This window comes from Microcaecilia unicolor, chromosome 2, assembly GCF_901765095.1.
Source record: "Microcaecilia unicolor chromosome 2, aMicUni1.1, whole genome shotgun sequence".
Lineage (NCBI taxonomy): Eukaryota > Metazoa > Chordata > Amphibia > Gymnophiona > Siphonopidae > Microcaecilia > Microcaecilia unicolor.
The window spans coordinates 281614794-281630569 of NC_044032.1; the positions used below are offsets into that span (position 1 = coordinate 281614794).

At 40.0% G+C, this 15776-nt stretch overlaps 1 protein-coding gene across 1 annotated transcript in view; it reads left to right on the top strand.

The window, feature by feature from the left end:
- The window catches only part of FOCAD (focadhesin), a 438419-nt gene that overhangs the window by 270917 nt on the left and 151726 nt on the right, over positions 1–15776 (top strand). The window contains 2 exon segments of the mRNA XM_030194211.1: positions 2921–3037; positions 15215–15453. Coding sequence (XP_030050071.1) covers positions 2921–3037; positions 15215–15453 — 356 coding nt within the window.

Here is a 15776-nt window from a genome sequence, read left to right on the forward strand (position 1 = left end):
TGTTTCACGCCATGTGGAGGCTTCAGCGTATCAGATACTTCCTTACTAGAGATTTGTTCCGCACACTTGTCCACTGGCTTGTCCTCTCCCACTTGGACTATTGCAGCGGAATTTACGCGGGCTGCCAGGCCTCTCTGTTGAAACAGTTCCAAACAGTTCAGAACACTGCTGCGAGACTCATCCTGAGAGAGTGACGCTTTGCACATGCCGAACCCTTACAGTTCAAATTACACTGGCTGCCTGTTCAGGAGCGTATTGCCTTTAAACTCTGCTCCTTGACCCATAAAATTATCTATGGGTTTGCCCTGGAGTATATGCACCCCTTGATCGATCTCCCGCCCAGGAATGCTAACCCTGCTGCTCGTTCCTTCCTCCACCTTCACTTCCCAAACTGTAAGGGTGTCAAGTACAAGAGGATCTTCGCCTCGTCTTTCCGCTATTGGAGTCCTAAGCACTGGAATGCTCTCCCGCAACACCTTAAAACTCAAGCGGACCACGCCCTCTTCAAGAAGTTGTTGGACCTACTTCTTTGCCAAGACCTACTCCTCACTTTATACCGCTGCTTGATGCACCCTCCCTGGCTCCTACCCTGCTAGTTCACCCTGTTAGATGCTTCTCCCCCTGCATACTCCTTGTATACTCTTCTAAGTTTTCCTATTCTGTATTTTATTTAATGTTTGTAAGCCACATTGTGCCTGCATGAGTGGGAAAATGTGGGATATAAGTGAACAATAAATAAAATAAATAAATAATCGCTTCTTACTGGCTGAGGTAGATCTGGTGCTGCCTTCTTCTGGAGTTATCTTCTGAGGATCCGTGGAGATTGGAATATTTTTTGACCCTGATCATGCAGAACAGGGATTCCCTTCTACATTCCGACCTCCAATCCCTGGCCCTCATGGCTTGGATGTTGAGAATGTAGAATTTAATCCTTGAATTTTTCAGAGGGTGTGTCTCGCGTCTTGCTGGCTTCCATAGAAGATTCCACTAAAAAGTGTTACCGTTTTAAGTAGAGAAGGTTTGCTGTCTGGTGTGAGGGCAAGGACTTAGATCCCTTCTTGTGTCCTACACAAAAACTGCTTGAGTACCTTCTACACCTTTCTGAGTCTGGTTTGAAAACCTACTTTCTAAGGGTTCATCTCAGTGCAGTTGGTGCTTATCATCACCATGTAGGAGGTAAGTCCATCTCTGTACAGCCTCTAGTTCACATCATGAGAGGTTTGTTGTTAACAAAGCCCCACCCCCCTTCAAAACTCCAACTGTGTTATAGGATCTTAATGTTGTTCTCACCCAGCCGATGAAAGCTCCTTTTGAGCTTCTTGATTCCTCTCATCTGAAGTATTTGACCTGGAAAGTTGTGTTCTTAGTGTCAGTCTCTTCAGCTTGCAGAGTCAGCTTCAGGCCCTAGTAGCTGATCTCCACACACCAAAAGTTTCTTCCTAAGGTAGTGTCGGAGCTTCATCTTAATCAGTCATTTATTTTGCCAACATTTTTCCCCAAACCACATGCTTATCCTGGCAAATGTGTACTGCATACCTTAGACTGCAAGAAAGCCTTAGCATTCTATCTGGAGCAGACTAAAACCCATAGACAGTCCACTCAGCGTTTTGTTTCTTTTGACCCAAATCGGAGGGGGTCGCCATCGACAAAAGCACCATTTCCAGTTGGATAGCAGATTGCATCTCCTTTGCTTATGCTCAGGCTGAGCTGGCGCTTGAGTGTCATGCCATGGCTCATAATGTCAGAGCCATGACTACGTCGGTAGCTCACTTGAGATCAGCCTCCATAGAGGAATTTTGCAAGGCTGCAATGTGGTCATCTGTCCACACATTCACATCACATTACTACCTTGAGCAAGATACCCAATGTGACAGCTGATTCGGGTGGGCAGTACGTCAGAATTTGTTTCGTGTTGAGAATCCAACTCCACCCTCCTAGGCCCTGTTTTCTTTTTTTCCAGGCTGCACCTCCCCAGCAAACATGTATATAGTTTCAGGTTAATTGACGTTTAGGCCTCAATGTTTTGATGCCCTGTTATCCTAGCTTTGTTGGTTTCAGTGAGCCTGGTAGCTAGGATTCCCAGCTGTGAGAATACGAAGGCCTGCTTGTGCTCGGAGAAAGCAAAGTTACTTACCTGTAGTGGGTAGGACAGCAGACCAAGTATTCTTACATATCCTCCCACCTCCCCTAGGACTTGTATTCCTTTGCTAACTTATCTGACTGAGGTACCCGTGTTCGTGCTGTGGGTGGGAAGTCACCAATGTATGCGCAGTGGGATGCTGCTAGAAGTTTCTACATTATTTGCTAGTCGGCGCCTGCACCGGGCTCTCTCAGATGACGTCACCCAGCTGTGAGAATACTTGGCCTACTGTCCTCGAACACCTGGTACAGAAAAGTAACTTCACTTTGTCATTATAATTTGTACAGCTATATTTTGATTCTTTTGCTTTCATACTTGTTAACAAGATGCTGCATTTACAGCACTCTAATTCCCTCTGTTGCCTCAGAAGGGAATCCTAGCCATCACATAGCAGGAGCAACTTCCACCCAGTTTTAAAGTGCAGATGAACTGGGCTCCAGAAGGAACTACAGCCTGTGGTCATTTGATGTTCTGATATCATGGCTAAAAGCAGTTAAAAATATAAGAAAACCTATTCAAGTGAATGCTCAAGGCACCAACTCCTTAATAGAGACAATTTCTGGCAGAACACTTGAAGGAGGAGAAGTCAGTTGCGAAGTCAAAAAAACAATTTTAAATACTAATATCTTCTCAAGAATACAATAACAATCTAACTTATAAAAAGGGGTCTTACTTGACAACAGTGTTCCCCTTGTAAAAACAACCTTTATAAAGTACTACTGATCTGAAAGCTGAAATGAAGATCAGTTTCTGAAGTTCTTTATTGATGTTTTTATGCAGATTGAACCTGATATCCTCCCAACAAACTTTTGGCTCTCTATGGTACTGGACACCCTGCTGAGTATTGTGGACAGCCACTATCAAGCAAAAGGACGAGTCTTCCCATGGTTCCAGCATGTATGTCAATGATGATGAGTGAATTAAAACAGGGATGCACTGATGTGTTATGATTATTAAAACCTGTCGCTTACTTACTGTTCTCAATTACTCTGTTAGGGATGATATAAGTTGTTTCATTGTAAAATACAGTGCAGATTACAGATCATTTCAGCCTGAAATTTATAATCGGTAATAAGAAATTAGAGCATTTCTACTGTTTACAGTTTTGAAGGCAAAGAATTGAGAGATTGTTTTTATGAACTATTCTGACAGCAGTTTGGAAATGGTAACTTACGTATATTTCTATGTGATATATTATCACACCAAAATTAAAGTAAATAGGTAAAGATTCATACACAGAGAGAGACTAGGTTAGAATATGAATTTATCTGTTTGAAATTTTTGTCTGTAGGAAGTCTTTCATTTTTTCCCCACTCTGGACTACTAGTGCTATTTAATGGTGATCTATTTGAACTATCACTGCCTGTTTGAAATTAACAAAAGTCATATGAATCATACCTCTGACTCAAGATTTGTAAAACATATGTCATAAGAGGTTCTTTTACCTCTCTGTCAGGAGGCAGAATGTCAATCTGATGTCTTTGAACTATTTAAGTTCATAGAGGCTCTTAAGACAACTGTGATGATGTTCCATATCTATGGCCTTCTACATATAGCAAACACTAGTCACAAGTGGGTCTCAACCTGAACCTATTTAGAAATGTTAGACCACATGGTAATTGCAGTGCATATGGTTACCTTTGCTCAACTCAAAATGAGAAAACCTTAATAGGACCTCAATTTCTCAGTTGCAGGATTTGTCTGCTACTATGTCTTCAGACAATGCTGAGATGGTGAACATCTGAAATAAAACAACAGAAAGGTGTCTATATTCCACCATTGCACCATTGTTGTTTCCTAACAAAAGATGCTTTCAGCACTGGTTGTGATGGTCACCTTAGTACTCAACTTACTCAGATGGTTGAAAGCCGAAAGGATGCTCCATATTAATCTTCTTCAATTCAAAGCAATATTTTACTGTCTATGAGTGTTTTTCTATCTGCTATACAGTCAATCGATGGTGATCCAGAAGAGCATCAAATAGCCATATTCTGTCTTAAGCAATTGGGGCTGGTTCTGTATGCCTGTTTTGTGAAGCAGGAAAAATAGGGGACTTTGGAAATCACAATTGCATAACAACTCAAGCCACTTACATACCAGGCATTCAAAATTACATAGCAAACAAACTCAGCAGAGTTCTTCAACTCCATGAAAGGTTAGTAGACTCTCAAACCTTTCAGAACATTTTTCAGAGGTGAGGCATTCCTCAAATAGTCCTGCTTGTCAGTGGCAAGAATGTAGAGCTACCCATTTTATTATTTAGTGCACCCACCTCCAGATCATCTGGTGAGGGATGCCCTCGCCATCAGCTGGTCTTGGCTGCTTCTCTATTCCTATTGGCCCATTGCTCAAATAGCGAAAACTCTGCACAAATATCAAGCAAAGCCCGGCATGATGATGCTCATTACACCATAATGACTTTTTCAGAAGTGGATTCCTTTTCTCAGAAGGCTCTCAGTTCTCCCTCAATGCATGTTTCAAATCTAACATGGAACTGAGGCTGCGTTTTGCTTAGCTCTAACAATGTGGAAGTTGAGCAGCATTTGTTAGGGCTTATGTTGAGCATTCTTGGTAGCAAGACAAATATCTTCCACAAGACATTCATACAGCTTCAGAGGAAAAAGGTTTTCAGTGTGATGTGTAACAAAAGGACAAGATCCTTTCAGTGGTCTTGCAACTATCATTCTGTAATTCTTTATGCCATCCTTATGATTCGGGACCACAAACTTCATTTTCAAAGTTTATTTTGAAGCGTTATCAGCCTGTCATGTATTGATAAGAGATGGCTCCAGCTTTTCATTATCCTGTTATTTCAGGGTTCATGAAAGGGTGGCTTCATATACAACTACTGATTCAGAAGATTCTTATTCTATGGGACCTTAACATTGTCCTTTCATCTCTCATGAAACTACCATTTGAGTCTATAGAATTATGTTTGCTAAAGAATGTTACCTGGAAGATTCTTTTTCTAGTGCCCATTTCTTCAGCTAGAAGAATCAGTCAACTTCAGGCCTTAGTCACCTCCAAATCTTATTATTTATTTCATATTTGTATCAAGCCTTATCCCAAACCAGATAACAATTAAAAAATACATAAAATCTGTTAATAAACAACAAAACAAACAACAGAACAAATTTCATCATCATAAAAAAAATCTCTCACACTAATTTAAATTTTAAAAATATTTCAATCCTCTAAATAAGCCTTTAAAAAATAGGTCTTCAGAAGCCTTTTAAATTGCTAAAGATTACCATATAATCTCAGATGGCCTAGAAGGCCACCCCACTGAATAGTTCTGGCAATTGAGAAAGCACGTGCTTTAGTGTCAGCATAATGATAATCCATATTAAGGTATTCAGCATTCTTTCTATATTCCTGCCAAGGGTAACACGTAATAACGTAGTAGATAACAGTGATAGGATTTTAGATAGTGCTGGGGAGGAGTCAGCTGTCTTGGTACATGTGGGTACCAATGACATAGGAAAATGTGGGAGAGAGGTTCTGGAAGCCAAATTTAAACTCTTAGGTAGAAAGCTCAAATCCAGAACCTCCACGCGCAGGGCCCAAGAGACAGGCAGAGATCGCAGAAAGAGGAACATAGATAAAAGGAGATAGAGCAGCTTTTAAACTAGAAACGGGGGGGGGGGGGGGGGGGAGACTCAAAAGCACATAGTTCGGGATAAGGTATCTTTCAAAGATATCACCAAAACAGGGAAGATAGGGTATCCTGATAGTGAGGTTGAAAAAGAGACCATAGTAGATCAGGTGTCCTTAAATAAATATAAAAAACAGACAAAGGATTGCAAATTAATACTGTCAAGTACTGAGCATGATGTAAATAGGAACAGCAAGCATAGTTTGAAATGTCTAAATGCGAATGCCAGGAGCCTAAGAAATAAGATGGGAGAGTTAGAATATATTGCACTAAATGAAAAATTAGATATAATAGGCATCTCTGAGACCTGGTGGAAGGCGGATAACCAGTGGGACACGGTCATACCAGGGTACAAATTATATCGTGGTGATAGGGTACATCGAATTGGTGGAGGGGTAGCATTGTATATTAACGAGAGCCTTGAATCAAATAGATTGAAAATTCTGCAGGAAACAAAACACATCTTGGAATCCCTGTGTATTGAAATTCCAAGTGTAAAGGGGAAAAGGATAGTGATAGAAGTGTACTACCGTCCACCTAGCCAGGATGAACAAACGGATGCAGAAATGTTAAAGGAAATTAGGGACGCAAGCAAACTGGGAAACACAATAATAATGGGTGATTTCAGTTACCCCAATATTGACTGGGTAAATGTAACATCGGGGCACGCTAAGGGAGGTAACGTTCCTTGATGAAATCAAGGACTGCTTTATGGAGCAGCTGCTACAGGAGCTGACAAGAGAAGGAGAAATTCTAGACCTAGTCCTTAGTGGAGCGCATGATCTGGTGCAGGAGGTGATGGTGCTGGGGCCGCTTGATAACAGTGATCATAATATGATCAGATTTGATATTAGCTTTGAAATAAGTATCCATAGGAAATCAAATCTGTTAGCGTTTAACTTTAAAAAAGGAGACTATGATAAAATGAGAAGGGTGGAAAAAAAAACTTAGAGGAGCGGCTGCGAGGGTCAAAAATTTACATCAGGAGTGGATGCTGTTCAAAAACACCATCCTGGAAGCCCAGGCCAAATATATTTCGCATATTAAAAAAGGAGGACGGAAGACCAAACGACAGCTGGCTTGGTTAAAAAGTGAGATGAAGGAAAGCTATTAGAGCTAAAAGAAAATTCTTCAGAAAATGGAAGAAGGAACCAACTGAAAATAATAAGAAACAGCATACGGAATGTCAAGTCAAAGGCAAAGCGCTGATAAGGAAGGCTAAGAGGGACTTTGAAAAAAAGATTGCGTTGGAGGCCAAAACACATAGTAAAGTTTTTTTTTTTTAAGGTATATTAAAAGCAGGAAGCCAGCAAAAGAATCAGTTGGACCATTAGATGACCGAGGAGTAAAAGGGGCGACCAGGGAAGACAAAGCCATAGCGGAGAGATTAAATTAACTCTTTGCTTCGGTCTTCACCAAGGAAGATTTGGGTGGGATACCGGTGCCAGAAATGGTATTCGAAGCTGACAAGTCGGAGAAACTTAATGAATTCTCCGTAAACCTGAAGATGTAATGGGGCAGTTCTACAACCTGAAGAGTAGCAAATCTCCTGGACCAGACGATATTCATCCCAGAGTACTGATAGAACTGAAAAATGAACTTGTGAAGTTAATGTTAGTAATATGTAATTTATCCTTAAAATCGAGCGTGGTACCGTAAGATTGGAGGATGGCCAATGTAACACCGATGTTTAAAAAAGGTTCCAGAGGAGATATGGGAAATTATAGACCAGTGAGTCTTATGTCGGTGCCGGGCAAAATGGTAGAGACTATTAAAGAACAACATTACAGAGCATATTCAAATGCATGGATTAATGAGACAAAGTCAACATGGATTTAGTGAAGGGAAATCTTGCCTCATCAATCTACTACATTTCTTTGAAGGGGTGAACAAACATGTGGATAAAGGTGAGCCGATTGATATTGTGTATCTGGATTTTCAGAGGATGCTTAACAGAGTACCTCATGAAAAACTCCAGACCGAGACCCTGAAGCAGCCTTGCGAAACGCTGGCCATCGTCAGCTCGGCACATGAGTCCAGAGAGAGCACAGTAAAGCACTGACTTGGGCAACGTGGTTCAGGAGCACCACCATGAAAGATAAGGGATGGTGCCTATAGAACATTAGAGTTTCTACTAGTCACAACTTTACTACTATTCAGTAGTAGAGTTGTGACTAGCAACAGTGACAGGAAATTTGTACATCAAAAGGTTTTTGGCCGATGATGAAGGCAGGATCTGGTGATCCGTTTCAGCTCAAACAGTTCCATCAAGATCTGTGAGCTCTTTGAGGCCTTTTTTCCTGTTAACCATAATATTGTATCTTATACAGGTTATACTAATCGTTTTAATGCAGCGGATATTGTGGTGATTGATACTATAGCATATCTGCACCCGAGAGTTTAATTGAGTCTACTTTATATGTATACCTGACCTTGATTTGTATCTGCCATTTTCAGGTACAAACTCCATAACATTTTTGTCGCTTTCCTATAAACTGCTTCATCTTTTTATGTCATTAGCTAGATATGACCTCCTGTCTCATACATTTTCTTTGGATTTATGCACTCCAAGTGCATCACTCTGCACTTCTTTTCCATTAAAATTTAACTGCCAAACCTTAGACCATTAGTGGTTTCTATATCTTTTGAGGTATCCACTCTGCTAGCAGTCTGTGTCATCTACAAAAAAGCAAATCTTGCCTTCTGACCCTTCAGCAATGTCTCTCACAAATATAATAAATAGAATTGGCCCCAGTACCGATCCCTGAGGCACTCCATTACTCACATTCGTTTCATCCAAGCAGATTCCATTTACCCACCACCTTCTGTTGTCTGTCAGTCAGCCAGTTTCCAGTCCAGTTCACCACTTTAGGTGCTATGTTCAGCCTCCTGAGCATATTCATGAGTCGTCTGTGAGGGGCTTTGCTGAAATCCAAGTAGATTATATCTATTGCATGTCCTTTATCAAGATTTTTGGCCACCCAGTCAAAGAAATCAATTAAATTTATTTGGCAGGATTCTCCTTTTGGTAAAACCATGTTTCCTCAGATCTTGCAACACATTGGATTCTAGAAAGTTATCTATCTTTCAGCAATGACTCTATTATTTTTTGTACCACCGATGTGAGGTTTTCTGGCCTGTAGTTTTCCACTTCTCTATTGCCGTTTTTTGAAGAGGTACCACATCTGCTCATCTCCAATCCTGCGTAACCTTTCCCATCTCAAGATCTGTTAAATCCTTAAGAGGTCCCACTAGGATTTCTCCGAGTGCTCTCATTATTCTGGGATGTATCCCATCTGGTCCCATAGCTTTGTCCACTTTCAGATTTTTAAGTTGTTTGTAAACACTGTCTTGTATGAATGATGGAACATCCACTCCATTCTCAGATATACCTCCAGTAGTCGACTGCAGTTCCTCCATGAACACTGAAAAGAAGTATTTGTTTATCATGTTTACTTTATCTTCATTACTGTCCACATAGCTGTCCTCAGCATCTTTCAGTCTTACAATTTAATTTATAGCCTTTCTTCTTTTCCCAATAAATCTGAAAAGGGTCTTGTCACCTCTTTGATTTGGATTTGAGTTATTAATTTGATATACCACTTAATACAACAAGGTTTTAAAGCAGTTTTCAAGATTCCAAGGTGGTGACCGAGCAGGGCGCAGGAGAGGAACGCTCAGCTTGAGAATAAAACTTTTTACCTTTTCTACGAACGAGCATGCCAAAGAGGAAGGGTAAGCCCAAGGGACCTCCCCTCTCTAGGCTGGAGACCCCCTCTCTGGGACAAACGTCCATCTCAGCGTTTTTGGTGTCCACACAGACGGGCATTTCCGTTACTGGGGTGGGGAAGAGCCCCGGTCTGGAGAGCGAATTTTCACTCAGCCCGCTAGGACCAAGTACCCCTCCACTGCCACAGTCAAACAGGGCCATAGTACCGAGTGTGAAATCTGACTCGAAGGGGCAGCAGACTCCGCCAGAGAAGGTGGCAGAAGATTCTTTTGTGTTGGAGGGAATCCAGGCTTCGCCAGGTATGGCGTTGGAAGGAGCGACAATGAAGGGGACCCGGAATGTCGGTTTCGAGGAGGAAGCCTCATTGTGCGCTATGGCGATCCAGCCTCTGGTGAAACACCAGGAAATATCCCTGGAATCTATATGGTCAGCCCTAGAGGCCTTGCATAAGGTTTGTGCTTCATTTATTACAGTTTCATTGAATAATTCTAGACAAGTACAAGATATTAAAGAAAAACTTCAAGTTGTTTCTACTAAACAAATCTCAATGGAATCTGATTTGACTAAAATACAAGAACAGCAATCTCAAATAGCAGGAGATCGACTAATTTTACATAGAAAATTTGGAGAATTCATCTAGAAATTTAAATCTGCGCATATTAAATTTTCCTCAGACACAATATATGTCAGCTAGAGACTTGTTTAACAAATTTCTAAAAGAGATTTTCAAATATCCAGAACAATCTCTTCCTCCATTACAAAAACTATATTATCTTAAGGATAAAAGGAAAGTACAAGAAAATGTTATTCAAGAAGCTCCTATACAATCAGATTTAGCATCAGAATCGTTGGATATTTCAGGATTTTTGGAGCAGTCTAAAGAAGAAATCAAAACTCGAGCCACCCTAATAATATCTTTTGTATTCATACAAGGTAAAGAAGCCTTATTGAGGCTATACTTTAAAAATATTCATCCCCAATTTATGGGTGGCAAGACTTTGATTTTCCCACACATCTCAAAATGGACACAACAAAGGAGAAAGAAATTTCTGGAATTGAAACAGAGATCCTTGGATATAAAAGCTATCTTTCAATTAAGATTCCCATGCAAATGTTTAATTTTCTTTAAAGATACTAGATATATATTTTATGAACCTGAACAATTGTCTAGATTTCTTAGTATGCAAGAAAAAAAGGACTGACTAAATAGATGTTGGACATGGTTAGATTGTAAATGGGACAACCACCTGCTCAATTTTTTTTATTTGATTTATATTCCTAATTTAACCAACTTCCTTTGGTGATATTTGGAATCTCTTCATATTGTGGACTGTTGAAAACCAATGTTTGTTATCTCTGATATTAAGTAGTACTATTTCTTCTTTTATGGAAATTTGTTTAAACATTGGTGTATCATTCAAAGATTGTTATCTTTGTTTAAATTGAAATTAGCACATAAGCACTGCCACGCTGGGAAAAGACCAAAGGTCCATCAAGCCCAGCACTCTGTCTCCGACAGCGGCCAATCCAGGCCCCAAGAACCTGGCAAAAAACCCAAAATTTAATAACGATCAATGGACTTTTCCTTCAGAAATCTGTCCAGACCCCCTTTAAACTCAGCAAGGCCAGCTGCCGTCACTACCTTCTCCGGCAAGTAATAAAGAAATTTAACATAAAGCAGTTTACAATAAAATTGCAATACTATAGCAACATTTTTACAAGATGTATCAAAAAGGGTTACAACTAGGGAAAATTAAGAGCAACTAAAAGTACTCACAAAAGTGAGGTATTTAAGGCTTTATGAAAGCCAAAGTAGCTGGTAATAGTGCTGATTTTAACTGGCAGAGTTCCACAAAAAGGGCCCTTTATAATAAAAAGATCTCCTAGTGCAAGTTAGTTTGACTGAGTTGAGAAAATTGAAGCAAACCTTCCGGAGAAGAGCAAAATAAGTGTTGATGCACGTGTTTGCAAAGATCATCAAAGAGCTATTTAGAGGTACTATTATGAAAAGCTTTATAGATAAGGGCACAACTTAAACATGATTCTTGCAGAAGCTGGTAGCTAGTGTAGCTCATAAAAGATTGGGAACTATGATAAACTAGTCACGCTGATGTATTTTGCACTAGTTGAAGTCTCTTTATGTCTCAACAAGGTTAGTCTAGAAAAAGCTACTGCTCACTAAAGCATATACAGTCTTTACCAAGTTAGACTTTAAAAGTTTTTAACTGACTTATCTTCCTCAACTGAAAATAACAAGATCGCACCACATTGTCAATATGTAAATCAAACCTCAATGAATTATCACAATGAAAACCCAAGGTAATAATATCATCCTTCAGCAAAAGTGGCTTACCCTGAAACATTGGCTTAATGGTCAAAGGTTTGGCTTTTTCCACATTTAAAATCAAATCAGGGTTTTTGCATCTTTGGCCATTTTTTCTTTCATCTGTGCTTTTGCTAGCCATATTTCCCTCTTTGCTTCTTTGAGTTTAATCCAGTATAATTTACTCTCCACACCTGACTACTTCAATCAGTTTGTTACTAATGAACATTAACGCATCACCCCCTTATCTCTTGTGCCTGAAATGAACTGTTTATCTAAATTACTTTATAATTTACTTTAATATCTATGATCTTTAGTGTAACACTACTTTGTATTTATCATTTCAGAAATGGCGATCGCCATTACAGCATAATGTAAGCCACATTGAGCCTGCAAAAAGGTGGGAAAATGTGGGATACAAATGCAATAAATAAATAAATAATCTATTCCATGTACCTCTTGTTGCATTCTTTTGTATTTCTTGAATGCCGCTTCTTTTGCCTTAATTTTTTCATCCACTTGTGTGGAGAACCATATCGACTTCCTTTTTCTCTTATTTTTGTTCACTTTCCTTATATAAACATCTGTTGCCATGTTTATAGCTGCTTTCAGTTTGGACTACTGTCTTTTCACTTCTACTATATCTATCCATGTTGCCAACTCCTCCTTGAGGTACTCCCCCATTTTACCAAAATTAGCATGTGTATATGCCTTTTTTATTTTAATGAAGTAGTTGTGTGGCCTATATTTTATCCTAACCATGCAAGCATCCACAGCAGAAGTTTTTACATATTATAGACTGTAAATAAGTGTTCTCTAAATCTGAAAAGAACAGAATCCATTAGAAAATCTACAGAGCTATTTGTCTCCTTTGATCTAAACCGACTTGGTATTCTGGTAGCAAAATGAACCCTCACTAATTGACTCAATTACAACTACTGCAAGTACTGTAGCTCTTTTAAAATTTGCCTCATCATAGAGCATCAGCAAAGCAGTACCTGGTCCTTGTTTCATTCCTTTTCTCCACATTAGTGCCTGGATCAGTCAACAATCACAGGTAGTGCTTTCAGTCAAGTAGTATCAAGCAGCTGGTTTCTGAATTGTGCAACTTTCACTTCATGATCTGATGAGGCTCCATCCCACAAGTAATCTCCACACAGCAAAGTGGCCTGAACTTGGAAGCACCCACTTGTGTACCTGATCATATCCTGCTTCTCGACTTAAGCTTACTTAAAGTCTCCAATGACCTGCTCCTGGCCAGATCCTAAGGTCTCTATTATATCCTCTTCCTTCTTGATCTATCTACTGCTTTTGACACTGTTGATCACCGCCTACTCCTTGGTACGCTGTCCTCACTTGGATTTTAAGGCTCTGTTCTTTCTTGGTTTTCTTCTTATCTCTCCCGTTGTACTTTTAGTGTATACTCTGGTGGATCCTCCTCCACTTCTATCCCACTATCAGTTGGTGTACCTCAGGGATCTGTCCTGGGACCTCTTCTCCATCTGTACTTCCTCCCTTGGTACTCTGAACTCATCCCATGGTTTTCAGTATCACCTTTATGCTGATGACTCCCAGATCTACCTCTCCACACCAGAAATTTCAGCAGGAATCCAGGCCAAAGAATCAGCCTGCCTGGATGTCTTGCTGCCATCTGAAACTAAACATGACCAAGACTGAGCTTATCTTTCCCCCTAAACCAACCTCTCCTCTTCCCCCATTTTCTGTCTCTGTGGATAACACTCTCATCCTCCCTGTCTCATCAGCTCGTAATCTTGGGGTCATCTTCAACTCCTCTCTCTCCTCGGCACATATTCAACAGCTAAAACCAGTCATTTCTTTCTCTATAATATCACCAAAATTCGTCCTTTCCTTTCTGAGCACACACGTATCACCTCTTGCTTAGTCTATTGTAACTTGCTTCTCACGGATCTCCCACTAAGCCATCTCTCTCCCCTTCAATCTGTTCAAAATTCTGCTGCATGACTTATATTTCACCAGTGTTGCTATGCTCATATTAGCCCTCTCCTCAAGTCACTTCATTGGCTCCCTATCTGTGTCCGCATACAGTTCAAACTCCTCTTATTGACTTACAAGTTCATTCACTCTGCGGCTCCTCAGTACCTCTCCATTCTTATCTCTCCCTATACTCCTCCCTGGGAACTCTGGTCACTGGGTAAATCTCTCTTATCTGCACCCTTCTCCTCCACTGCTAACTCCAGACTCCATTCCTTTTATCTTGCTGCACCATATGCCTGGAATAGACATCCTGAGCCGGTACATCAAGCTCCATCTCTGGACATCTTCAAATCTAGGCTAAAAGTACACCTTTTTGATGCTGCTTTTAATTCCTAACCCTTACTTACTTGTTCAGTATCCATGTTTTATCATTCCCACCTTAGTAATTCCCTTATCCCTTATTTGTCTTAATTAGATTGTGAGCTCTGTCGAGCAGGGACTGTCTCTTCGTGTTCAAGTGTACAGTGCTGTGTATGTCTAGTAGCGCTATAGAAATGATAAGTAGTAGTAGTACCTGTAACTGGCATTTTTCATAGAAGGCAGGATTGATCAGGCATAAAATCTCTCCCACCTCCCTTAGAGTTGCGGTTCTCCTTATGCTATGGAACTAACTGAGGAGCTGATCAAACCTGCTGTCTATGGAAAACATCTTTTACATGTAAGCAACTTAGTTTTGTTCAGTTTTGAAATAAGAGGTGAATTGTAGTAGTTGGTTATAAGGAGAGACAAAAATAGTAAACCTCCAAGTGTTTTTTGTTTAATTTGTTTTTGTATGTTCAATGCTTCTACTAATGCAGGTCTGAAACTCCCTGTTTTTAAAATATATACAGTGAATCTGTCTTTCACCAAAGGTTCAGACGGGGAGGGTGGGCGCGAGGAAGGGAAGGGGAGAATTGTTCCATTCTGAAATAGCTGTATTATTCTTACAGTGTACCATGGAATGCATATTCCTGGTTCACTAACATAGGTCTTTCTATCTTATTACTTAAGTTAAAACATTAAGACCCTATGAAAACCTTTTTAAAGTTAATGCAATAATGGTCTTTTGTAACAGTGAATATTCTGCAGTACGAGTTAGGATTTGTATTTGTAAATATAGCTATCTATATCAGACACACACATAGAGGTGGTTAATAAATCCTTATATACGTAAGGTGATAATTTGATAACCAGCAACTCAGCCACCCATAACCTCAATCTCCAAAATCAGTAGAAGAATAAAAAGCTTTACATGCTATGATTTCTATTTTGTGTGGGTATGGGAGGAAGTGTTGTTATTTCTTTGCTATGAAATCTCAGAAAAGTAGAACCACAAACAGTAATTCCTCTGTTGCTCATTTTCCCCTGCAGAAGTCATACTCTGGAGAGAATACAGCCAGTGCCATTGCCCGATCTTGTGCCGCCACTGCTTTATCTCTCATGGTACCAGTGTTTATTGTCTCCCGCAAGGAGATGGTAGAGGAAGTCCTGAATATACTGACTGCCAGGTTGCCTGGGAAACCAAGTGCTGATGAGTCTCAAGCTGTTCAGATCCACATGGGTCTTGCTTTGGGGATGTTTATTTCTCGACTCTGTGAAGAAAAAATAAGGTAGGGTTTAAGTGTAAAACAGGTATGAAAATGATTTTCCTCTTTCATTTCTCGCTCCCTTCTCCCTTTTGCATGCTGATTTAGCTCTGAACACTGGAATTCTGTATTGGATGTTTGTTCTCTGTATTCAATGTGATTTTCTTTTAGTAATTCATATTTTTATATTACATTTGTATGCTTCCAAAAGGGAAGAAGTTTGTTCATAGCTGTCATTGGGTCATACACGAAGTATAGAATGAATTGTGTGTAGCTTAGTCCTTCGAGAGGGGCCCAGGTGCACACTGACACTTATATTCAAACAGCTTCAGCAATCCAGTAGACTA